Source organism: Rattus norvegicus, chromosome 13 (genome assembly GCF_021556685.1).
Source record: "Rattus norvegicus strain SHRSP/BbbUtx chromosome 13, alternate assembly SHRSP_T2T, whole genome shotgun sequence".
Taxonomy (NCBI): domain Eukaryota; kingdom Metazoa; phylum Chordata; class Mammalia; order Rodentia; family Muridae; genus Rattus; species Rattus norvegicus.
The window spans coordinates 95,938,288-95,964,165 of NC_141546.1; the positions used below are offsets into that span (position 1 = coordinate 95,938,288).

A 25,878-nucleotide genomic window follows, 5' to 3' on the forward strand; every position below is an offset into this window, starting at 1 on the left:
TAACAAAATTTTTAAATGATGAATAGGGGGCCAGGTATGGTAGCCCATCTCTTTAATCCCAGTACCTGGGAGGCAGAAGCAGATAGGTCTCTGAGTTCAAGACCAGCCAGAGCTACATAGTGAGACCTGTCTCAAAAACAAACAAAAAAAGAAGGAGGAGGAGGAGGAGGAGGAGGAGGAGGAGGAGGAGGAGGAGGAGGAGGAGGAGGAGGAGGAAAAAGGAGGAAAATAAGAGAAAACGAAGGGAGGAAGAACAGAAAGAAAGAAGAAAGGGTAAATTAATGAGCGGAACAGCTAAGCAGTCTGGGAAACCCATATGTCTGTGCCAAGATGCCAGTGGGTATCAGTGCTCTCAGTGACCAAGAAAGGACGTTAGGGTTTCCTGGAGACTTTGGGTCCTATGAGCTTTCCTCAGCGCATCAAGAACCTTCCAAAATTTTACTTTCAAGTGGCAGAACTGAAAGAGATCATGGTTTGTCCATGTTCACAGATTTCAGATGATGTTTCGAATTTAGGAGTAGACCTCTTAGTCAGGGTCTCTATTCCTGCACAAACATCAGGACCAAGAAGCAAGTTGGGGAGGAAAGGGTTGATTCAGCTTACACCTCCACATTGTTGTTCATCACCAAAGGAAGTCAGGACTGGAACTCACACAGGGCAGGAACTTGGAGGCAGGAGCTGATGCAGAGGCCATGGAGGGATGCTGCTTCCTGGCTTGCTTCCCCTGGCTTGCTCAGCTTGCTCTCTTCTAGAACCCAGGACCACCAGCCCAGGGATGGCACCACCTATCACTAATTGAGAAAATGCCTTACAGCTGGATCTCATGGAGGCATTTCCTCAAGGGAGGCTCCTCTCTCTGTGATAACTCTAGCTTGTGTCAAGTTGACACACAAAACCAGTACGTAGACCTTTGAAAAAACTAACATTACGGTCTTACCTATCTATTGATGAAACATGTTATGGCAAGGGAATTAACACACTGTAGAAAAATAAAAAAATATTGAAAGAAGGGTGGTTTATACTATGTCCTTGAATGGAGTACCAACAAAATTAGTTGTGTAGTTACTGGAGATTTCTCCCTGGGAGAGCCTCAGTAATGTATTACAGCTGTTTAATTTTTAGCTTGTGTGTGTTTGTGCTATTCTGTGACATCCGAGAGCAGGGCGGGAATGTGTGCATGTGTGTGTGGATCAAAGACAGATGTCAGATGTCCTCTTTTGATCCCCTTAGTTTTTGAGGCAACGTCTTTCACTGAAGTTGACATACACTAATTGGCTAGACTGGCTGGCAAGTTCTAGGGCCTGACTTTCTCATGCTTCTCCAACACTAGAGTTACTGATATGCAGCACCACACTGGCTTTGTGTGTGTGTCTGTGTGTGTGTGTGTGCTGGGACCCCTACCCTGGTTCCTCATGCTTTGTTGAAGCAAACTGTCTTCCAAACCCAGGTTTATCCTGTATAACATGTTCGCGTTTTAAGTTAACAAGTAACTGAGATCTGAAAAGCAAAGGTAATTTTTGGAATTAGTGTGATCCCAGGTTTCATAGATGATACATTAACTTTCTTAATTTTAAGAAAATATAATTTAACAATCTGCTCCACATTAATTTTAGTTGTTTTAGCTTAAGCTGTAGCTTTAAATAATATGTATTTGTTTCCTTTTACTAAGATTTAGTTATGGTGTGGTGCATGGCTTTCCTCCTGGCCCTTGGGAGGCAGAAGCAGGCAGATGTCTATGAGTCTGAGGCCAGCCTGGTCACCAGAGTGAGTCCTAGGCCAGCTAAGAAGGGATAGTTGAGATCCTGACTCAAAAAACATAAAGATTCAGTTGCATTTATCTATGAGGATTTAAACTTGAGTCCATTAAAACCATAGTATGGAAAACATAAACAATATAAAGAATATAAAGAAGAATTTATGAGCTGTGTTCTTCGGCTTGCCGTGAGAAGCGATCATGGCCTCATCTCTTGCTCTTTGTAACTGAGTTTTCATTTTCAAACACGTGACATCTGTTGCCATCTAACTAGGTGGACACTTCCCGAACGTACAGTCTGGAAAAGTTTTGTGAGGAGCAGTTACAGCAGGCCACCCAGGCAGTGGTGCAGCTTGAGGAGATGAGGAGTAAAGCAATTGTGGAGATAAAGAGCACAGCCTTGAAGGTAATTCTGCACTTGTATCTGTCCCGTTACTGAGCACTGAGTGAGCATTCCAGGTCGCATTCCTGAGAAACGGGAAGGATTGGAAATCGGCAGCTGGGTCAAAGGTGTTTAAGTGACCGACCAACTGGTATTACATTTACTATAAACTTTTCCAGGCATGATGCAAAATGCAAAAAAAAAAATCTGTATGTACGTATTTGTAGATGCGTATCTGTGAGGGCATAGGTTATAAATCTCTGTAACTTCAAGGTGCTTCCTCTGTAACCTGAGCTGACATATAAAAGGTAACCTGATTAGTTACAAACGTCTGCATGTTTATGAGATTAAGAGCTCGGGAGAAACAGCTAGATGAAGTGCAGCTTCACACGGATCTTAGAAAGGGAATTCGAGAATACAGTGAGCCATGTCTGCAGGAACAGTGTGCCACCTCTGTGAGTACATGGAGCCACATGCTTGCCCGCGCATTCCTGTCTGACTTCTAAACTGATCTGCTTCTGAGATTCCGAACCCCAAATTGGCTTCAGGACATGGAACGGGCTCTTTTTGTCAGATGTCCAAACACAGGGGTAGATATCGATGAGAGCCAATGATAAAACGTAGTTTCTAATGTACCGCCCAGGCTAACTGTGATACCTTAGACCGCAGATCGTCTGCATGAACGTAGGGCCACGCCATGCTTCCCAACTGCTTGTGAATCACAGGTCGCAGAAAAGAAAGACGTTAAGGAATACTTTGAGTCAAAACCGGCTGAAATCGACACAACTCACTTCAAGCTGCCCCAGTATCGATGTTTATTAGAAACAAACATGAAGTTTTTAAAGCTGATTGACTACCTGTTTCAAGAACTCATTCGCCAGCTCATGAACTCTGCACTCAACCAGCTCCTGGACCTTTTCACCCACTCTGCCAGGACACCATTTTCCAAGGAAAGAAGGAATGAAAGTCTCATGAGGTAAGTGACAGTTTGTGACAAACGACGGGAAGTTGTATTCTTGTAATATATCACTGTTTATGGAGAAAACACCCAAGAATTAAAGTCAGGCTTTGAAAATCTTCCACTTAGCCAATAACGTGTACTTGTTTTTGCAATTCTTATTATCAATAATGTCTTTAAAATGTCATGAATTGAAGAAAGGCTTCTATTTCCTTCTCATTAAATTCTGAGCAGATTGTCTTCCTGTATAAAACGCAAACTGCTCAATGAAATTTGAATTTCAGAGAAATAAATAATAATCTTTGCATATAAGTATGTCCTAAGTACCTATACTAAATTTTATTCGGTGCTGATCTGAGATTCAAATTTTCATTTGTTAATCTGACAGGGCAGGTTTACTGCGTCTTTCAAGAGGTGTGAGAACAGTTCTGGAAGAGGCCACAGTTTCTGTTTGAATTTGAATCAATTCCAAGAAGTATCTACTGGATGTTTTCTCCACCTGAAAAAAACACTTGGAAAATATCCAATATGTTATTAAAAACAATTAAGTTGTGAAACAAGGAATATAAATTGGAATTGTGTCTAAACAATCAACATTTAGCAAAGTTTCATTGAGTATAACTAGAAACCTGAAAATACCAATTCATAAAATTTTGAAGACTATGAAGGAAAGGATGGACTATTTTACTTCTCTACATTACTGAATCCAAAATTTAAAAAAAAATCTCATAGCTGGGTTTAGTCAGTGTTAGGACTTAAGGACAAGCTACTTGGTGATCATTTTATAATTTTATATTTTTTTCTAAATCTTTCTGTGTCTCTGTTTGACCCTTCTTTCCTCTCTCTTTTCTTCTTCTTCCTCCCTCCTTTTCCCTCCCTCCATCCCTGTCTCTCTCTTTCCCCCTCTCTATATATGCAAAAGCATAGTTTTTAATTAGAGAAATTGCTAAAGCTAATTCATCTTATAAAAATTAAAAACCACCCTTTTATTTCTTAAATGAATGCCTTATTATTCTGTTATTTCTATATAGGCATTTTTTCATCATTGTAATTTTACCATATTGTTTTATAGTGCATTTTAAAACACATGGATCTTGTGTGCACTTTCATGGTCTGAGAGGAATGCATAGGTAGCAGTTCAGGTGAATCTACCTTCTGTGGATCCGACCAATAGGGGCTAATATGTTTGTCTCCAGATAGTTGTGTGACTTAGCCTTACAAAGTTAGTGGATAAAGTGCCTCTGACATCATGTTAAGAAGAAACACAGAATGGGGCTGGAGAGATGGCTTAGTGGTTAAGAGCACTGACTGCTCTTCCAAAGGTCCTGAGTTCAAATCCCAGCAACCACATGGTGGCTCACAACCATCTGTAATGAGATCTGATGCCCTCTTCTGGTGTGTCTGAACAGCTACAGTGTACTCATATATAATAAATAAATAAATCTTAAAAAAAAAAAGAAGAAACACAGAATAAATGCTAACACATGGTAGCCACATGGTAGCTACCATCATTGAATCTATATCCATCTGTATTCACACAGTATTGGTTTCTATTTCTGTAATAATTAGTGACGTTGTGTGTGTGTGTGTGTGTGTGTGTGTGTGTGTGTGTATGTGTGTGTGTACGTGGGTGTGTGCTTGTTGGCCAATTGTTTCCCATGGGGAAATGTCTGTTCAAACTTACCTTTCACTTTTAAAACCAGGTCATCTGCCTTCTCACACTGGGCTGTACGCGTGTGAAAGCTTCTTACGTGAGGATTCTGGCTTCCAGGCCTCCTCCTCTCACTTTGTTCACACCGCTCTTCACAGGGCAAGCGCTTTACATCTTAACCTGGCTGTGGTGGTGCACCCTGTGTTCTCAGCACTCCAAAGGCTAATGCAGGAGGCAGGTCACAAAGCCATAGCGGACCAAGGCTGCAGAGTGAGTTCTTTTCTGCAAGGGAGTGAGAGCCTAGGAGAAAGAGAAAGGAGAGAAGGGAGGAAGGAAGGGAAGAGAAAGAAGGAAGGTGGAAGAACTTTAAATGTTATGAAATCTACTGTCTTCCCCTTCAATTGTGCTTTAGGTATAACTCAGAAATGACTGCCTAATCCAAGGTCAACTACTTAATAATGTAGCTTTAGAGCCAAGTCCTTGATATATTGTGAATTAGTTTTATAGAGAGTATGACAGGGCTCCAAGGTCATTTGCATATACTATCATTCAATTGTCCCAGCATTATCGTTGAAAAGAAAAACGTTTGTTTCTTTATTGAATTCTTTTGACAATCCAGCCCGCTGTAAGTGTGTGGATTTATTTCTCCGCTTCATTCGTTTCGTTAATTATGTGCCTACCTTTATGTAGGTACCATACTGTCTTAATGACTCTGCCTCGTATGGGGAAATTGTCAGTCTTCCAACACTGCTCTTTTTTTCCCCAACGTGGTTTTGACCATTCCATATTGTAACCATTGGCTTTTCCACCCATGCCCCAGTTGCTGAATAATGACTCGGAGGTCACTATTTATTATTAAACAACCCTTAAGCTAGGGTTGTTCTCCAACTAGTTTGTAATCCAATTAAACTGTTTATACCGTTCTATGTCTGCTGCGTGGCTGGTTACCTCTCCTCAGTATCATGCATCCAACCTCCTCCAAGTCCAGGTAGAGAATCCTCCCACCTGACTAGTTCCCAGAGCGCGCCTCCCCCGCCCCCTCTTTCTGCAGGGCTTTCCACTTTCTAATCCTACCCTAGCTTATTGGCTATCAGATCTTTATTGACAGGTGACACTTTACACAGTACACAAGGGATTCTTCCCTATGCTGTATGAACTTGCCAGTTTCTGAAAAGAAAAATAAACTGGGATTTTACAGGTATTGCATTGAATCCATTAGAAATATTTTTGCAATTTTTTTTACTTTTAAAAATCATAATTCCATCATTTCCTCCTCCTCTTCCCTCCCTTCAGCCTCTCTGATGTGTCCACTTTCTCTCTCCCAAACTCCTGACCTCCTTTCCCTTACTTGTTGTGTGTGGGGGGTATGTGTGTGTAACAAAATACATAAAAACCTGCTCAGTTCATAGAATTATTACTTGTGTATATTGGCTGGACACTTGGTATTGGACAACTAACTGGGAAAGACCTGGGAAAGAGAAGGCTATTTCTCTAACTCAGTGTTCCCCAGAGCCCTTCGTTCTTTGTCGAGGGTTGAGACCCTAAGAGCTTCCCTCCTTCCCATGCTAACACATCCGTTGATGTTTTCACTCTGGTTGTTTACGAAGCCACGCAGCTGAGACTTCACGCCCTGAGCCTTAGGTGCCAGAATTGTGTTGGCGATGTATCGGCTGGGACCGGGCGCTACATATTCTCTTATTCTCTGAGTTTGAATGGACTGTGGTTTTTGGTAATGGTCTCTTTCTGTTGCAAGAGAATTTTCTTTGATGATGGATGAAAATTACACTTCTGTGAGTATAAGGATAAATATTTAGACTGCAGTAAGGGATTGAATTAGCAAAGAAAAGTAGTAGATGTCCGTCTACCTCCAAGATCCATGACTTAACTAACCCCAGGCAGTTGGCTAGATGTCCTGTACGGAGCATGGTTTCCTGGTGAGCAGGACTTAGGTCCAGTTAATGAGCTGTTGGTCACCACCAACATGTGTATGCTACTGCGGCACTTGAAGGGTTAGTGTGCCATGCTGGTTACTGTGCTTCCTAGGCGTCACAGGTGGTTGCTTCCCTCTCTTGAAAGCTTGCCTGGTACCCTCTGGTACCATGAAAGAAAGTCCTGAGAGAGGAGGCTTGAAAATCAGTTCCAACTCAGGTCCTCTGGGTTCTGTGTCCAAAGTGTGTTTATCTTCCTCAACAGGGACTTACCTTTAGTTTCTGTCTGTGGGAAGCAACTGAGGGCAACAGTCTGTTGTTTTAAAAGTCTCTTGGACAACCATGACCCACAACTCAAAAGGGAGCCTCTTGTGCCTGATGGTGGAGTTTTTGTCACATGCTCAGTGACTCTTAGAGGGAGGTCTGTCAGAAAAGATGGGAAATCTTCATGTGAACTATGTGTATACATGTATGCAGACATATGTACTCTCGGTAGAGAGATGATGCTATGATGCCTTATGACTCTCCCAGATGTCCTTACTGTCTTTTACCCTCCTCCTTACATGTTTATCTTCCACACTCTAATTAGTCACCACATCTTCCCCATTCCACCTTTCCCATCAGTTCTGCCCTGTGGTTGTCCTCTCTGTCGCTCTCCCACACCTTGACTCCCCTTGGCTGTCCTGGTGTCTGCACTTACTCTGAGCTATGTACTCCCGTCTAGAGACTCGGAGATAGAAGCAACACTTGTTTTTGTTTCTGGATCTAAGTTACCTCATTCAATATATTTTCTAGTCCATCTAGTTGCCTGAAAATTTCCTGATTTTATTTTTCCTTACAGCTAAATAATATTCCACAGTGGGTATGAACTTACATTGTGCTGAAGGACATTTCGGTTGTTTCCATGCCTCGGCTGGAGCAACCGTGAATGCGGTGGAGCAAACATCTGGGGAGTAGAATGTTGAACCCCTGGGGCGTATGTGGAAGAATGGTATAGCTGGGCCACATATCTGGTAGATTTATTTTTAGCTTTCTGAGAAATTTCCACACTGCTTTTCAGAGCGGCTGGACCGTTTTACCATCCCATCAAGAGGTAATGAAGGGTTCCCTTCCCCCACATCACCTCCAGCATCTGTTGCCAGTCGTTTTGTTGATCTTTGCCAGTCTGACTGGGGTAAGATGAAATCTCAGAGTTGTTTTGACTTATTTTCCTAGCTGCTAGGGGTGATAAACATTTTTAAAAAATGTTTCTCGGCTGTTTTTCTGTCTTCTGAGAATTCTCTCTTCAGATCCCAAGGTCATTTTGTAAATGGGTCATTTTATTTGTCCTTGTATGTTTTGCTTTTGAGATTAAAAAAAAATAATCCAGACGGATGTAAAAGAGCAGTCATGAAAGATACAGGTGCCAGGCGTGGGTGAGCCAGAGGCTAGCTTTAAAGTGTGTCTTTGGCTCATGAGGGTCTTACCACTCTCCCACTTCACTTTAGGCTATGGCCAACACAGCTGATGACCACTGGCCTCACTTCTGCATCCACAAAGCAGATGGCTTAGTCTTGCAAGGACCAACCCATGTACACATAGATCATTCTTTGTAGCAGTTACCATTGGCCAACAAGGAGCAACATGTGACCTCCATTCAAGGTCCATGGCAAACTTCCTTCCCTGTGTGTGCAATGAGTTTCACACCTTGGAAACATGGCTACTGCAATACAAACCAGTTGTCCTTTGACAATGATTGGTACACAGACGCATCCCACCCCTTTACATGAGCTGAGAATATCAGGCTGGTGACAGAGGAGTGGAGATCTGCCACTACGGGTTTATGGTCCCTCAAATGAGGTAGCTAATTTTCCCTGTGTTTACATACTAAGGAAATTATGTATAGACTACTGCAAGAACACAGCAAAAAGAGTGAGGCTGGCCCTTTTCTGTTTCAGTCTCTCTGTTATGAGTCTCTTCAGTTTGCTGGCTTCCTTTTCATCTAATTTTGGCGGCTTGGCTAAACTTAGAAATTCATCCATTGCCTTTAGGTTTTGTTGGTTTAATGGAGCACAGGGTTTTGGTGTGTTTGGTTTTTTTTTAATAAAATTTCTCTTATAATATTTTAGATTTTATTTGTGTCTGTTGTTGTATTTCCATGTTTATTTCTGATTCTGTTCTTTTGCCTTGTCCCCTCTTTGTTTTGGCTAGTTGGGCTAAGAGTCTGTCGATCTCGTTTTTCTTCTCAAAGAATTCGCTCTTAGATTGGTTGACTCTGTGCTGTTTTCTTCGTTTCTATTCCTTTTGGCTCTACTTCTTATCATTTATTACTATCTAGTCGGTTTGGGCTTGGTTTGTTCTTGTTTTTCCAAAGCTTTGAGTTACATCATTAAGCAACTCATTCCGTGTGCTTTCTGATTGTTTTTAAGGTAGGCACTTAAAGCTATAAATTTCCCCTAATGGGGGATATTTTCACTTAATACAGAGTCTAGATAATTAAATGTGGAACTCCAGTGTTGTATTTTTCCAATATCGTTGTTCCGAGGGGCCACACTAGTTATTATTTTAGGATTCGATAATATTCTTTTTCTGTTTAGTCATTCTTTTTTAAAAAATACTTTGAGAAAAAGTCCCACTATGTGCTACAGGTTTACTTTGAACTCATGGTATAACCTAACCTGACCTCAAATTTGTTGTCCCCCTGCATCATTGCCCTGAATCCCTGCTGCAGTTGTTGGCATGAGCTATCAGGGCCACTCCTTTTCTCTTTGAGCAGCAAGGCTTCCTGGAGCTTCTCTCTGTGCTTTCTGCATTCCCTCAGGCCTGCAATATTGAATAGTTTCTGGGGTCTGCCTCCTCCTTCCTTCCTCCCATCCATCCTCAGTATCTGAGTCAATCAGTCAATCAATCTCTCTCTCTCTCTCTCTCTCTCTCTCTCTCTCTCTCTCGCCCTCTCTCCCTTCTTCCCTCCCTCCCTCCTCTTTCTCCCTCTCCTCCTCCTCGTCTTCCTCATCTTCCTCCTCCTCCTCTTCTTCCTCCTCCTCTCTTTTATGTAGATACTTGGAGCTACAAAATTCCCTCATAGGGCTGGTTTTAATGTGTCTCAGATTCTATTTGTGTGTGGGTGTATGTGTGTGTGCTGTACATGTGTGTGTGTGGTGTGGGTGCATGTATATGTGGTGTGTGTAGTGTGTGTGGTGTGGGTGCATGCATATGTGTGTGTAGTATGTGTGATATGTGTAGTGTGTGTGGTATGTGTGGTGTGTGTGGTATGTATAGTGTGTGTGGTGTGTATGTGTATGTGTCATGTGTGTGGTGTGTGCATGTATGTGTGGTGTGTGCATGTATATGTGGTGTGTGCATGTATGTGTGGTGGTCTCAATTTCATTTACTTTTATCCCTACCTGTTGATTCTCAGACTTCACAACACAGATCTCCTCACCTGTGATATTTCTGTGGTTGATGTTATTGTCCAGTCACAGATAATTTGTTGGAAATATTTGAGATCTCTTAACAGGTCCTGAATTCTCCTGTTTTCCAATTCCTTGTTCTTTCTCTACACCAAAAATTGTGAGTGCGAGGGCCTGGGCCAGTCTCTAAGATCCCACAGCTCCTCTGGGCTTCCACTAACTCATGCCTTTTCAAGGGAGAGCATCTGTTGGCCTCGTCTAATCTCCTGCAGGTCCTGTGACTGTTGGATGATTTGAATCTTCCAATTGGCTCTTCTGTTAGTTTTGTTCTGAGGGAATTTAAAATCATGATTTGATTTTGATTTTTAAGCCAACCAGGGTTTCTGTCTCTTGAGACAGCAATAAAGGTGGTTTATATACTTGGTTTCATGCCTTAAATTATGTTTATACTTATGTTAATTTTATTTTGTCCGGTTCTCTAACGTGTTGCCTCTTTGGAGTGTATCAAACATGTCTGGACGTTCTCATCTGTTTCCCATCAACCTCCACAGGCTGGAATTACCTTTTGGGTTTGTTTATGTTCAAGTCATTTGGTCCAGAGGCAGAGAGTGTAGTTTGTCATGGGCAGAGGTGAGGGTGAATGAGCTCTGGATTCAGTCCTCAGCCCCGTGTTGACAGGCGTTCCCTGTAACATACTCAGTGTTGCTCTGGGTCAGACGTAATGCCCCGAGGTTACCGGTTCTCTTCCTGCTGAAGAAGAGATTTCATGAGGTTGAAATCTGTGTAACAAGAGAGATGACACCCGCAGTGTGCCATTCAGTGGCATCACCTACATCCACAGTGGTGTGCAGCCACCCTATCCACTTCCAGAACCTTCCCCCAGACGATGAGGCTTCGTGCTTCATATCCACTGACCAGACCTCCACATTACCCTCGCCTTCCAGCCATGGCAACCTTTCTAAGAATTTATCCATTCCAGGTACCATGCATACCTGGAATCATAAATAGTGCTCTTTCCTTTTTGGTCTGGCGTATTTAACTTATGATATATTTAAGGACCATCTATGTTGAAGCATGTATCCAAATTTCATTTTCTCTCAAGGCTAAATAATGCTCTGTTGTCTGTTGGCAACCACAGAGTATATTGTACCTCTGTGGGGTTTCTCCCCGGCGGATTATAATTAAAGCCCAGCTGTGCTCACCAGATTGGAGCTTCTGCTTTGCTACCTCCTTTCGGATCTTCCAGGTGTATACTCGGAATTTCTGGATCATAAAATTCAATATTTAACATTTTAAGGAACTTCTCTACAGTTTCCCACAACAATGGCTATATTCGTTTAGTCTGTAGCAAGGACGTACCAGGTTCTAATATTGTCACCAAGACAAATCCAGTGAAGTGAGCACAAGGTAACCCCTTGTGATTTTGATTGGGTTTCCTAATTGTCAGTGATTTTAAGCATCTTTTCGTATACTTAACATCCATTTGTATGTCTTTGGAGAAAGGGCCAGTCAAATTGTTTTCTTTCCCTATTTGTATGTGTGTGTTTGGGTGTGGCTGTGGATGTGAGTCAGAGTACATGGCACCTACTTGTGGAGGTTAGAGGTCAGAGGTCAGAGGACAACCTTGTCCTGATTGTCCTCAGGTACCTTGCACCTTTTTATGTGGGACAAAGTCTTTTATCGGCCAGAAATCTGAGCATGTAGGCCAAGTTAGCTGGCCTGCGAGCGTCCAGGGGTCTGTTTCTCCTTCCCATTTTGTCATCGTTGAAAGTACAGATGTGCTGCAGCCATGTCTGGCTGCTTGTATGCATCCTGGTGGCACAAACTCAGGTCTTTACACTTACAAGACAAACACTGACTCACTGAGCCTCATGCCAGCCCTCTCCCCACTTTTACCTTCCTTGTTCTTCCCTCCTTTCTTTCCTTTCTTTCATCTCTTTCTTACTAAGTTATATGAACTCTTTATATATTTTCATGTTAAATAGTAAAATAAGTGATTCCAAAAATAAATTTCCCTCCCATTTCTTATTCTAGAGACAGGAAGATCTTTTCTAGGAAGATATCAGATGATGGTGAATTCGTTCATTCAAGGTTAACTGCTCAAGACTCAGAACTAAAACAAGACACTAATGTTAATGAGGTAAGATGTACCTTAAAACCATTAACATAAATTTTGATAAAAGATGAATAGCAGGTTTCAGGATTAAACATTCAGTTAACAATTGCTTGTCACCCCCCCCCACACACACACACATGCACACACGTGCACACATACGTGTCACCTTCTCCTGTTGTAAAAAGCGGTGATAATGCCTTCCAAATTGCCCATTAATACTAATTTTATACTTCGTTTATTTGCTTTTTGCATGTAAATATGGTTACAGTTTATAATACTATCTAAACTTTATCACTACCAGTTAATTGTTCTATTATATTTTGTTCTTGTCTTGCGGGCACATTTGCTCCATTAGACTTCAAACAGACATACTGCAAAGACAGATTTGAAGAAAGCATATGCAGCGATATTTGAGATCAGCTTCTGTCTGAGAACTCCCACTGTTAGCGACTCTCCAGAGGACCTTGAAGAGAATACTCAGAAGACGAAGCAGAGCCGTGAAGAGTCTCTGATGTATGAGGAAGAACAGGAGAACCGAGTGAGAACAGTGAGCGAAGACCTGCTCAGCCAGTACTACCAGCCGAGCAAGTTTGGCGTCCTCCTCAAACGCATCCTTTCAGGTGAGGCAAAAGGCAACGGGTGGCAGCCAGCAGTGAAGAAAGAAATCGAGGTTTCCACCGTGTTAGTTATGTCACATTAGCATACATGCTAAGGGGAGCAAAGACAGACCACAAACCACCTTGTGGTACATGCAAGTGATATCGTTCACTCTGAACCACCTACAATGCCACTCTCCACTTCCCGGCCCTCTTTTTTCAGGATGAGCGGCACCTGGAACAGCTGCTAAAAGCACAGGAGCGCCACTCGGTGTAGAACATTTGCCTAGCATATCCGAGGCACTGAGCCCAGACCCACAGGAAAGGAACAGAACACAGTCTGGGACTCTCCTCCAGATCTCTTTCTTGATATCAGAGTCTGGGATATGCTGCTGAAATACCCCTTTCAGCCAGACCCTGCAACTGATTCTCAGGGCATTTAGAACATACTGATATATCTATATATATATATATATATAAAGTTGCTGTCTAGCATTTTAAACCGTTAATAAATTTTTACTTTGTCTTTGTTTCAATACATTCGAATAGACACAGGACTCCTGCTTGAGTCTGAGCAAGAGCGCTTCTATAATAAGTACGTATGGGCCACTTTACAGGCATCTGTATTCTGGTGGGTCCTGCAGTCCCTTGAATATGCTCTTACATACTGTTTTCTCCCAGATTGTCTGAATTCCCAACAAACCTCTTCATGGAACCCAACAGACTGGACTTTTCAACACAATTCCAAAATATGATAGCAGCAATAGAAAAGTATATAAGTGAGTATCTGAAAGGCTCGGTGCCTTCTTTGGCAATCTTTTTTAAATCGGTGTATTTAAATCTTGGACAGTGATGCCTATGGCAGACATAAATAAGAGATCACAAGCCCCAGGGTTTGATCAAGCAATTTTTATTTAGAATCATTTGAAAATGATGTGTGTTAGATTTTTCTCAAGGAACAGAACTGATAGAATAAGTTGCATGTATGTACATATAACATCTATGAATAAACCCCCTATATATGTGTATATATATATATATGGGGATTCACATATGCATATATATATATATATATATATATATATACACGCACACACACGCACACCCTCATGCACACAGGCATTTATCCAAGTGGCTTACAGTCTGTTGTTTGACCAGTCCAACACTGACTGGCTCCTGGTGGAAAGGCCTGAAATCCAGTAGTAGTTCAGTCCAAGAGATTGGATGTCCTAGCAGTCTCAGCAGGTCGCTAGAGTCCCAGGAGAGTCCTAGAGAGTTGCCGGTCTTCAGTCTATGTTGGGATCCCAAAGGAGAAGTTCTAATACCAGTGAAGGAGTATCTTAGCAACAGGATGGCTGAACTCGCTAGCCAGAGTGAGGGCAAGCAGGCAGGAAGTGAAAGCCTCCTCCTTCCTTGTCCTTTGCTGTGCACTGCCACCAGGAGATGCGGCCCAGACTTAGGGTGCGTCTTGCCAGCTCAAGTGATCTAATCAAGCCAACCCCTCACAGGATTGTCTAGCTGCTTGTCTTTCCATGACTTATCAATGTAGTTAAGTTGGCATCCAAAACTAGCCTTTGTGCACATGAAGAGAACGCACAAAACGTTAGCACTGGGAGAGCAGCTCAGGTGGCCTGACTGGTTTGAATTTTATGTCATAGCATTCATTACAAAGACCTTGTTTCCGCCCTGAATAAATTTCAAATGATTATTTTCAGCTATATGAATATAATCTACGATTATGTGACAAGTGACTATCTTGGCCAAAGGATTTATTCACCCCTCACAATACGTTTTAGACAAAAAGTTCAGGCTAGGAGGACCCTTAGCAGCTCAGCTGTCATGTGCCAGTGCTAAATTCGTTCGCTGTGCTTTATCGTGGTGCACTTGCCTCTGCCCGGGAACGTATCCCCTGGAATTAACCCCTTCCTATAGATGTAAATAATGGACAGGCCTCATCCTCCACATGTTTGGGGTACAGATGGATTTTGAAGTAGGCCCCCTGCACTCTTCCCATAGAGATTCTTTCTGCCACTTAGATTTTCTCCTTTTATGTTTAGGTTTAAGTTTCTTGAGTTAAAACATCTGATTGCTCCTACGTCTCCCCTCAACCTCCCAGTCTAAAATAGTGACTTTTGAAATTTTCATAATAAAATAACGAGAGGCTTCTGCTCAAGTCACAGGCACAGCAGCTCGCCTGTGCTCGTCACATGTTCTAGCTACCCATGCTGTGGTCCTCAAAACCACGCTTTATATATTCCAGGGTCTGGAGTCCAGTCTCACACATCACACGCAGTTCACTGGACCCTCAAGCCTTCCCATCCATCTGTGACAGCTCCTTTTCTCATCTTTTATGACCTCAAGGGATTAAAAAAAATACTAGTCATCCCATAGTGAGCACATTGGTTTAGCTCCTCTGCTGTGGTCACATGATGAGCGTGAGGTGCTCTGCTTGGGGCATGGATGCTGTAGCACTCAGGCATCCTCTCATGGCCTTTGGTCAGGGGCAGGTGAAGCTGCACATCTTGTTACTCACAATGCTAACCACATGACTTGGCTGAGGCAGTCCTGCAGAAAGCTTAAAAGAAATGCAAATATTATGTTTCTGCTGGAAAAAAAAACAAACCCAGCCCTCACCTGTAAATTTCAGCATCCGTCAGTGGAAAATCCCGCACTATGGACTGTGGGGGGTGGGAGTTTCTGTTCCTCTAACTCCCTACACATTTGTCACCTGGGATTCATCTGCTTTTACGTTATTATTTATATGAATACATGTACACAGATGTACATGTCTGTGCTATTTGTTTAATGTATTGAATTCTTAGACTATATTTTCAATATAGCAGGATTACTGTTTAGTCTTACCTGCAGTGTGTGACTGTCTGGGTTTTCCCCGAGTCTGTGGGAAATGCTGTATTGTCAACTTTTAAAAGTTCCTTTACCCATTGCAAGGGGGAAGCACATTCTGGAAGTCTCTGTCCCACTAGGAATTGATAGACGGTTCGTATTTCCTTACTTGGGTTCTCCATCTGTAAGTCAGATGTTTAAAGTGCTTTGACGAGGGTCCACTTGCTGCTGAGAGCGGTCTTTCGAGTGCAAGCCTCCTCCTCCTTCACCTTAGCTTCTCATTCTCTTCATCAGCAGTAAGTCACCTGAATGTAAAAACACAATTGACTTCTACCACACCTTATGCTTTTGGCTTTGGATCTAGGACTTTCCTAGGTAATAGGATTTCATGCATTTGTATTCTGTGCTTGGATGCGTTCTCCATCTTGAGTTTATTTGTGTAAGCTACAAAGTATATGTCGGTTCCTTCTCTTGATTGGGGGCGAAGGGATGCGACCACAGAGTTCTGACCTGCACCTCCTTCCCAGTAGCAGCCCACGATGGAACAATGCTGTCCACCCAAAAGACAGGACTCCCTGGCTCTATCTTTCAGCATGGCTTCTACCACAACTATTATCTGCGATGGTTCTTTCTGTTTACAATGTTAAATGCAAGCCTTTGTACATGCCTATAAATGCTCACATCGATTGAGACTCGTGTCTGCTCATTAAGTCACTCGGCCTCAGTGGTCAACAGGCCTAGATGCTATGGCTGATTTTAAAGTGTTGCTTCTGAGAGGCATCTGGAAATCCTACCTGTTCAATGTCCTGTGTTCCAGCCACACTCGTCCCTCTTCAACGAGATCCTCGCCTGTCCACCCTTGTTGATTTGGTTTCAGTTCCGGATTTATCTAATCAGACAAAAGGTAGAGTCAAATATAAGAAGCATGCGCAATGGCCAGATTACTATATCCTGTTTGACACGGATGCTGATTACCAGAACAAAGTAAGTTTCAATAGGACTTCTTGGAGGTGATGGGAGTAAGGGAGCAGAACCCCACTGAAATTATTACATGAACATGGTGTGTAGAAAACTTCAGAGCAACCTCGTTCACGGCCATGGGAGAATCATCCCAGTGTGTCTTCCCTTACCACAGTTCTTCAAATTTCCACTGCAGAAATGAGTCTTCTTCCCTGTGGTTCTCTTGTGACATTGGTTTGCCAATACTTGGGTTTGCCATTTGCCAGCCTGTCCCTAACCACTTACATGCATACTTCTGTCCACATTCACGGCAGAATAGAATTATCTCAGCTTGTGTCTGAGTTCTGTCCTAGCCAGATAAACTGCGTCTTAAGAATTAAGTGAAATCAGAAATACGCAGGAGTGGCTCTGGGACTGTGAGAGGCTCAGATGCTTTAAAGTTGGGTGACAGACCGTGAACTAGCTGCTTGGTCTCCTTAGGACATATTCAAAATAATACCTTGATTACAAATTAAGTATCTGAGCAACCTCTGCATGAAAGTCGTGTCAGTTATCTCTATGTCTTAGTCTTGCTCCCAGCAAATGGCAATATTTAATTCCAACTCTAGTCAGAGTGAATTGCTCAGACTGTTGTCTCACAGAAACAGTTGGCCAGACAATGCGGCCCTGCCCTTCTGATGTTCTGATGGAAGTTTGAGTAAGGCCTCCATTTCCAAATGGACTGTGCTAGCCTTCGTGACGTTTCCATCCACAGATTGTGAGTCTGCTGGCCCTCATTGGTAATTCAGTGGGCCTGGTTAGCGGCTACAGCTACAGGTTTCTGAAATACTGTTACATGGTAGAAAAGGCCAAAGTCATGTGTACGAAACTGCCACTCATGATGAACTTAACGTCCATCGAGTTTAAAAATATAATACATAAGTTCAGAAGCTACCTAAAGCAGATCGTCACCATGGCTGTCGAGATGCGCCTTGGAATCTTCTGTGTGAAGACTCTGGATTATCAACTAGCATGTTTGCCGTATGTTGATAGCATCATACAAATGAGCTACAACCTGTTACGATGCACCATCGAGGACAGAAGTGCAAATCTATTAGAAGTAAGTCTTGTAGAATTATCAATTAATACCAGTGTGGGGTTGCTTCCCAACTCAATGGCTTATGCTCCCAAACGGAAGACACACACCACACACATACACCACACATATACCACACATACATACACACACACCACACATACACCACACACATACACACATATACACACACACCACAACATACACACACACATATACACACACCACACATACATACATATACACACACCACACACATATATATACACACACACCACACACACATACACACCACACATACACCACACACATACACACACATATACACACACATCACAACATACACACACACCACAACATACACACACACATATACACACACCACACATACATACATATACACACACCACACACATATATATATACACACACACCACACACACATACACACACACCACACATACACCACACACATACACACACATATACACACACATCACAACATACACACACACATATACACACACCACACACACATACACCACACATACATACATATATACACACCACACACATATATATACACACACACACCACACACACATACACACACACCACACACACCTACACCACACACACCTACACCACACACACACACACCACACACACACACCACACATACACCACACACACACATACACATATACCACACATACACACATATACACACCACACACACATACACCACACACACCTACACCACACACACACACACCACACACACACACACACACACACACACACACACACACGGCCTTTATATTTTAACATGCCTTAAGCAACAGCATAACCTACCCTCCATGCTGTTAGAATCTACCTCTGCCGATAATTCCTAGCTACTACTTATTAATCCATCTTGGCTGCTCTCACTCCAGTTGGTCAGCTGTCTGAGCCATGTTTTCTTGGCCCAGAGCCCTAGGTGCACTCCTTGCTTCTCTACCCCATAGTAGACTCTGTCTCTCCTCCCTCCACACTCTCCTAAACCAAGCCAGATCTCCCCTTCCTCTCTTCCCATCGCAAGCCCAGGAAATCCCCAAACCCCCTCCATCTGTCCTCCCCAGCTATTGACTTCTGCCTTCTTTATTTACCAATCAAAACCAACTGTGGGCAGGGTCCCAGAAGCTACAGTCAGATCTGTGGGGGGGGGGGGGCATAGTTAGCAGTCGCAGTACAAGCAGCTCCAGTTTTTAATGAGAAAATTTTACATTAGCTCATAACCTGAAGGAGCACAATCAAAACTACACACAAGTACTATCCTTAGAAACCCCAAATCCCTATGATGACTTTGCTTTTGTTCTTACTCTTTATCTGTATATATATGCAGTCCTGTATGTGAATGTGACACATACATGTGCCATGACATGTATGTGTCCTGTGCCACATGTGTGGAGGGCAAAAGACAACTTCAGGAGTTGTTTGGCATAGTCTCTCGTTTGTGTCACATAAACCAGGCTAGAGGAGGTCCTTGATCTGGCCCTAGACCCCTGGGCTTACAGACATGCATGCTCCTTTGCCTGGGTTTTGTGTCATTTATGGAGAACCACACTTTGGTCCTCAGACTTGTATGACAAGTACGTTTTCCCAACTCCGCCCCCTCCTCAGCCCTCAAGGTGTTTTATTAAATATCACTTTCTTTAGAACTTTCTGTGACCACATGAAAGACTGTGCCCCGTGTCACCAGCCCATCTTTATGACGTGCTTCACTGCCTGACATCATTGTTCGCCAACCCCCAGCTAGAACATAAGACTCACCATACTGTGGAGTGTCTGCTTTCTAGGACAAATAAGGATCCTAGTGTCCTCCCACAGTGCCCTAGACGGGCTTCAAGACTGGAATTTGTGATAACAGCTATCTTTTTTTTTTTATTCAGCCAGACTACCAATACTTTTTAAACCAAAATTTCAAGGTAGCCATGGTGCCTCTGCAGTACAACCATGAGAGGATAGCATCACTCTTGCACACACGGAGTCTAATGTAGCGTAAAACCTTATCAGAAGTAGCGAACAGAGCTTGGGTGGGCCAGAACTAATTTTCAAGAAAGATGTTAATTACTATAGGAGACGTGCCAATGGTGTGGAAGCACTGAGTTGACAGGCTGGTTATTGCAAGTGTTAATGTAGTTAGATTCAGTTACATATGACTGCCACCACCACCACCACCACCACCACCACCACCACCACCACCACCACCACCACCACCACAACAACAACAGCAGCAGCAACAGCAGCAGAACTGTAGCCTACACAGGTTAGAACTAATTTCTCTGGTGGGCAGTAGTAGCGTCCACATAGTCACTTGTAGCAGGAACAGCAGGGCCACCTCTATGCAAAGGCCAGGGACCACACAGCTGAAAAAGCATCTCCTGCAGGAGGACCTAGTTGAGGACTGCCTGAGAGACAAGGACTGCTGGTGCAGACAATGCCAGCCAATGGAGAACTACTGTTTAGAAGGGACGCTTTCTTGGGACCAATGGGGCGCTGGTGGAGGGTATTAAAGGAGCTTGCAGCCCTGTTCAGATGAGCTTATTGCTAAGTTTCTCACCTGCTCCCAGAGTCTGTGTTCTTGACTCTGTGCCACCTCACCTCTAACCTCCAAGGACAGGTAGGGTCGGGCATCAGGTAGTCCTGGGCACAGACAGCAGTCACTGGTAATGCCAGCTGCTTTGAGCTCACTGTGTGCCTTCCCCTAAGCATTTCTGATATCACAGCTTTTAGGCATCGGGGCAGAAGAAGGCAGCATGCCCATTATGGTCTAGGAAGCAGGCAATACAATGTATCAATAGAGTTCTCTTTCTAAGAGTTTCCTCATACCATCTCTTAAGTTATATATACATTCAGTCATCACAATGTTTTTATTATTTCCTTTAGAATTTCATATAATGTGTTTGATCCTTTTCACCTCCTTCCCCAATTCCTCCCAGATACACCCTACATCCCTACTCCACAAATTTATGTCCTCTTCCCTCCCACCCCACTCTCTCAAATCCATCAAGTCCAGTCTGCTTTGCCCAACTACTCCTGGGGGTAGGGCCTACTCTGGAGTGTAGTTACCAGGGGTCAAACCATTAAAAAAATCTGACTCTCTCTCTTCCAGAAGTTGTCGAATGCTAGTAGCTCCCTAGCTAGGGTTTGGGACTTCCTGCTTGCCCACCTCCCCCCTCCATTCTGGTGTGTCCTTAGGCTTGGCCTTGCACAGGTCCATGTATTCTGTTACAACCCCTGAGTGATTTTAAGTGTACCGGCCCTGTTGCATCCAGAAAATACTCTTCCTCTGAAGTTACCCACCAACCCTGCCCCCTCTTCTCTAAAAATCCAAGCTTTAAAGGAAATAATTGTGATGGGTGTCCCACGTAGGGGTCAGCATACCATGGTGCCTTATTCTTTTCACCGTGACCACTTGTGGATCTCGGTGTTAACTGCCATCTATTGCAAGAAGAGGTTTCTCTGATGCTCGTTGAATCGTAATTCTCTATTACACATACCTGATCTTGGACTAACTTGAGACTGGGTTCCCTGTCTAAAAAGTAGGATTATAAAATGGAACCCTGGCCTGGAGAATCCAGTATATAAATGTCAGGATGACCAGTCCAGCCTTACTCTTGTGCTCCATCACACGTGTTTCATAAGTATTGTGGCATGCCTTATAACATGTATGCTACATATGAAATCTACTCAAGCACTTCCTGCTCATGGGAGAGGGACTGGATCACGCCAGTCCTCTAGCATTTAACAAATACTTAGAATTAGGCCCAGTTATGGCATTACACACACGAGTGGATGAAATTACACTTGCAGAAGTCAGAATTCCAAAATAAAGACAGTGGTTCCCTAAAATGGTGAGATTGTTGCACAAAATCATCAATGTGTTAATCCCTGCAGATTTTAGAATCCTCGCTGCGCCAGCTGGACGCAGAGCCCATAGAGGTAGAGCAGTTTGTGGAACACTTCAATTTCTTGGATGAAATTTCCTCGAGCGTAACTCAAATAGAAAAGGACTTCTGCACGATTACTGAGCTGTATTCCGTTGTGAGGCATTACCACGTCGACATTTCAGAGGAGCAGATTGCCATATACAAAATCATCTTCATGAAGTTTAACTATCTGAAAACGTCCGTGAAGCTGGTAGCCACCAGTAAAGAAGCCAACCTGACCAAATTCAGGGACAGTTTGGAGGCATATATTGTCAGCCTGCGAGTGGACGTCAGTAATTTAAAAGATAAAGTAAGTGCTTTTTAAATTTTCCACTATTTTTATAGTCTTACATTTTATGTTTTTAAATTGTTATCTTAGTCCCGTGTAATACTGTGTGTTTATATGTTCATTTTCTATGGACTCATAGCTAAATAATGTAATCCAAACAAACTTACCCAGTGCCATGCTTTGAATGAAAAATGTCCTCCGTTAGAACACTTGGTCCCCAGTTGGTGGCACTGTTCGGTTACTAAGGTGTGGCCTTACTGGAGGAGGTGCATTACTGGGGGTGGGCTGTTGGAGTAAAATGCCTTGCAGACATCGTTTTGCCCTCTCTGCCTCCTGCTTGAGCTTGAGGGAGGGAGTGGACTGCCTTCTCGAACTCTGATGGCCCAGCCTGACACTTCCTCAGCTGTCACTCCCTGCTGTAGCAGGTTCTTATCACCCTGGAACCATAGAACAAAATAAACTCTTCCTTCTGTAAGCTGCCCTGGCCACAGCACCAGAAAAGTAGCCCAGATACCATGAGATTCACACATAGAATTTTTATGGTTTGTGAAGTCGAACGGGACGTAAGATCACGTATGTCCTTTTGAGTAGTTCTCCCAGGAATATAGTGTTTTCTTCGTCTGAGTGTGATGAACAAGGCAGCAGAGGCCATCAACAACGCCATAAAGGGCAGATGTGCACACATACACTTTCCCTAAAATAGTTCTAGGCGTTTGAGTCAAATAGTAATATTCTAATTTCATTCGCTTTGCCGTGTGAAAAGGTGGGTCTTCACTAAAGATGTGGCCAGAAAGACATGTTTGTGTTCTGCTGGTTTTAGATAAGAAGCCCCATCCTGCTGTCCACCAGTACTCCAGTACAACAAGCCAAGGACATCATACAGTCCCTCTCAGCGGAAACTGAAAGCTTGACTCTAAAGGTGAAAACATACTCAACCTACCAAGACTATTATGATTACGCCCATTTCCACATGAACGCTCTCAATGTGGACGAGTTCACCCAGCTAGTGATGACGGAAATCTCCGACATCGAGTGTGACCTGATGCTGAGGAAATTATTATGGGAAGCGCAAGAGGAATGGGGGACATATTTCTGGGAGTGGAGGAACTGCACTCTCCAAGGCATTGACATTGATGTAGTGAAGAACAACGTCTCCAAGTGGCTGCACATAATCATTGTACTGGAAAAAGGTAATGTGTGCTTCTCCAAGATTCCCACCCCCCCCCCCAAGGCAAAACCTTCTCGCTCTCCCGGATTGTTTGGTTAAAAAAAAAAAACACGAATATATTATAAGTCTACACATCCTGGTGTTTACAGGCTTGCCTAAGAATGATATGGTAGCGCTGCTGAAGCAGTCGGTGTTAGACTTCAAACAAGAGCTGCCGATCATCACAGCACTGGGAAACCCCTATCTCAAGGCCCGGCACTGGGAGGCTCTGCAAGAGATCACTGGAAAGTCGATCTCTCTTGATAAAAGCCTCTCAGTAGAGAAACTTCTGGCTCTCAAGGTAAATATAAATAGTTGACAAGAACACCCTGAATCATGGGTGTTTAGTTTTCATCATAGGCAAGGAAACTACAAAGAGCATGAACTAGAAAGCAGGGAGGTTGGCCGCGTGCCTGGGCCAGTGGGGAGACTGGGTGTCACCGGGAGTGGGAGAGGGGGCAAGCTCTCACTTTTACCTTCATCCCTGAAGTGGTTGGAGAACAAGGGCACCTTCTTACGTGACACACATCATTCTTCAGCACGCTAGTTCTTCTTATAGAAATTATATTTTATAGGAATTGAAATATCCGACTCCTGTAGTTCATTTTACACACAGTGAAAATGTATTCTGAACATATTAGGATATCCTCACCAATAATGATATTTTGCCTGAAACACCAAATTAGTTACCATTTGATTCCCCACAAAACTCTATTATCTAGAGCTGGTCTAGCATTCTGGATCCCTGAGTTCTAGAACTGCGTAAGCCAACCTGGCATATGGTTCCTGACTGTAATCTCACTCTGGAGGTAGAGGCAGGAGGATCAGAAGTTTGAGTTTGTAGTCCTTGACTACATAGCCTACTTGAGGACAGCCTAGTTCATATGAAGTCCTGTCTCAAAAAGATTACAGAGCAAATGGGAAGCTATACTACACTAAAAAAATGTCAGTTTTCATAGTTTAAAAAGTTTCTATTTTCTTTGCTAGCCTAGAAGAACTTCCATCTATGTTAAATTTTTGGGTATAGCTAATGTAATCAAAGCCAGTGTATTGTAACCATAATTCTGTGTAAGGAGGAATATGGGGAAAACTTGGAATCTTAGAAGAGCGAGTTTTTAAAGCCAGACTGTTTAAAGTCTCTAGACCTCACCTCAGTCCCTCTCCTGAACTCCGGATGCATATACAGCCATATTCCTGTTCATGTTTCCATCCATGTGCTCGAGCTTGGTTCAGAAGATTAGCCTGCCTTTTATTATCCATGTCTAAAATTCTTCTCTTCTTCTGCCTGCCCTCCCTTGGCTCAGTAATTGTTAGCTCCATTCTTCCAGCTCCTTATGTGAAATGACGTTTGCATTCTCCCGGTCACCCAGTCTGCATACGATTTAATCTCTCATCATTTTCTGGCTTACTCCAGCACCTCCTAAGCGATCTCTGTACCACAGAGCACTTCAGCAAGACAAGGGTCGGTGATAAGAGCTGAGCTCACGCGAACTAGCATGCTGAGAACCTAGGACACCTCCAGTGTTTGAATTGCGGTGTCTTGGATAATTTTAACTGTTCAAGCATGAGTCAGGTTAAAGCATTGCAGGCAGTCAGCTGGTGGCCTGCATGAAACCGTGTCCTGTGGTACCCCAATATATTTCCTCAGAGCCATCCTTGACTTAGTAATATGATGGGTGGTTTAAAAAGAAAGTCTGGGGGTTGGGGATTTAGCTCAGTGGTAGAGCACTTGCCTAGCAAGCGCAAGGCCCTGGGTTTGGTCCCCAGCTCAGAAAAAAAAAAAAATTAAAAAGAAAGTCTGGTACAGAATTTAGAGGGTCCAAGTGAACATGAAGAGAAGTGAGTAGAGTTTACACATGATGCAGGGGACAATATCCCAGGGCCAGAGCATCCCATTTCTCCCCAAGTTGCAGTGGCAGAGCCAAGGAGAAGACAACCTTGTGGTAGACCCCAGTGAACTTCTGAGAGGTTCTAGTAAGGGAGGAATGGTCAACCTATATAAGTTTACAAAAACCTACATTTCTTAGGCTTGACCAGGAGACGAGAGTCATGCCGAAAGATTTTGTGGAATGTCTTTGCCCTAATGACTGCCATCCTTCCGTCTGTAAGGTTATTACTAATGTTGAACATTTATAGGGTAAGGTTCTGTCGAAGGAGTTCAGGCTCTTGGGAACCTATCCTGTGCAAAGCATACCATAGAGTAACTTAGGAGAGAAAAAGGACCCTCCTGCCATCGCTGGTCATTCGCACTTGAGGCTTTGTGCTCTACGATAGCGAGAGAGATAAGTCATTAAAGGCATTTACATCCTTCCCCAAACCGCCACAGTAGCCCTGAAGACCCACCTCTTTGTCCATTAAGCTTCAATCATAAAGACTTGAAGGACTAGATTCACGTGGCTCAAGTCTTGTCTTACACATGTCTATGTCTGGATTTTATTTTCAACCATCTTGAGTATATTGGGCAAGAAAGTCTGTTTTTAGCATAAAGCTTTTAGATAGCTCCGTGGCTTTTTCATCTATTTATCTGAATAATAGATGTTGAAAGCAAGCCTCTTTCTCGGTGCTGTTGCTGAACCAATCCATACACACACCAAGTCAGCCCCTGCCCTTAGTGCCATCTTTGGTAACTTAGATGGTGAACGTTAGACATTTTCTGGTTCGTGGTCCCCACCAGGACACATTAGCAAAACACAGAGATTAAACCTCATTCTCAGCCCTGTAGAGATTATGTATAGGAGTAGGGGTAGAGTCAGCTTTCT

The 25,878-nt window shown here is 43.2% G+C and overlaps 1 protein-coding gene across 1 annotated transcript in view; it reads left to right on the top strand.

Moving 5' to 3' along the window:
• The window catches only part of Dnah14 (dynein axonemal heavy chain 14), a 215,863-nt gene that overhangs the window by 21,951 nt on the left and 168,034 nt on the right, over positions 1-25,878 (top strand). Inside the window, exons 10-20 of the mRNA NM_001447370.1 lie at positions 2,028-2,159; positions 2,861-3,111; positions 12,096-12,201; positions 12,533-12,797; positions 13,323-13,368; positions 13,455-13,552; positions 16,435-16,601; positions 17,332-17,676; positions 21,592-21,933; positions 22,733-23,102; positions 23,230-23,420. Coding sequence (NP_001434299.1) covers positions 2,028-2,159; positions 2,861-3,111; positions 12,096-12,201; positions 12,533-12,797; positions 13,323-13,368; positions 13,455-13,552; positions 16,435-16,601; positions 17,332-17,676; positions 21,592-21,933; positions 22,733-23,102; positions 23,230-23,420 — 2,313 coding nt within the window. The remainder of the gene's footprint in view (positions 1-2,027; positions 2,160-2,860; positions 3,112-12,095; positions 12,202-12,532; positions 12,798-13,322; positions 13,369-13,454; positions 13,553-16,434; positions 16,602-17,331; positions 17,677-21,591; positions 21,934-22,732; positions 23,103-23,229; positions 23,421-25,878) is intronic.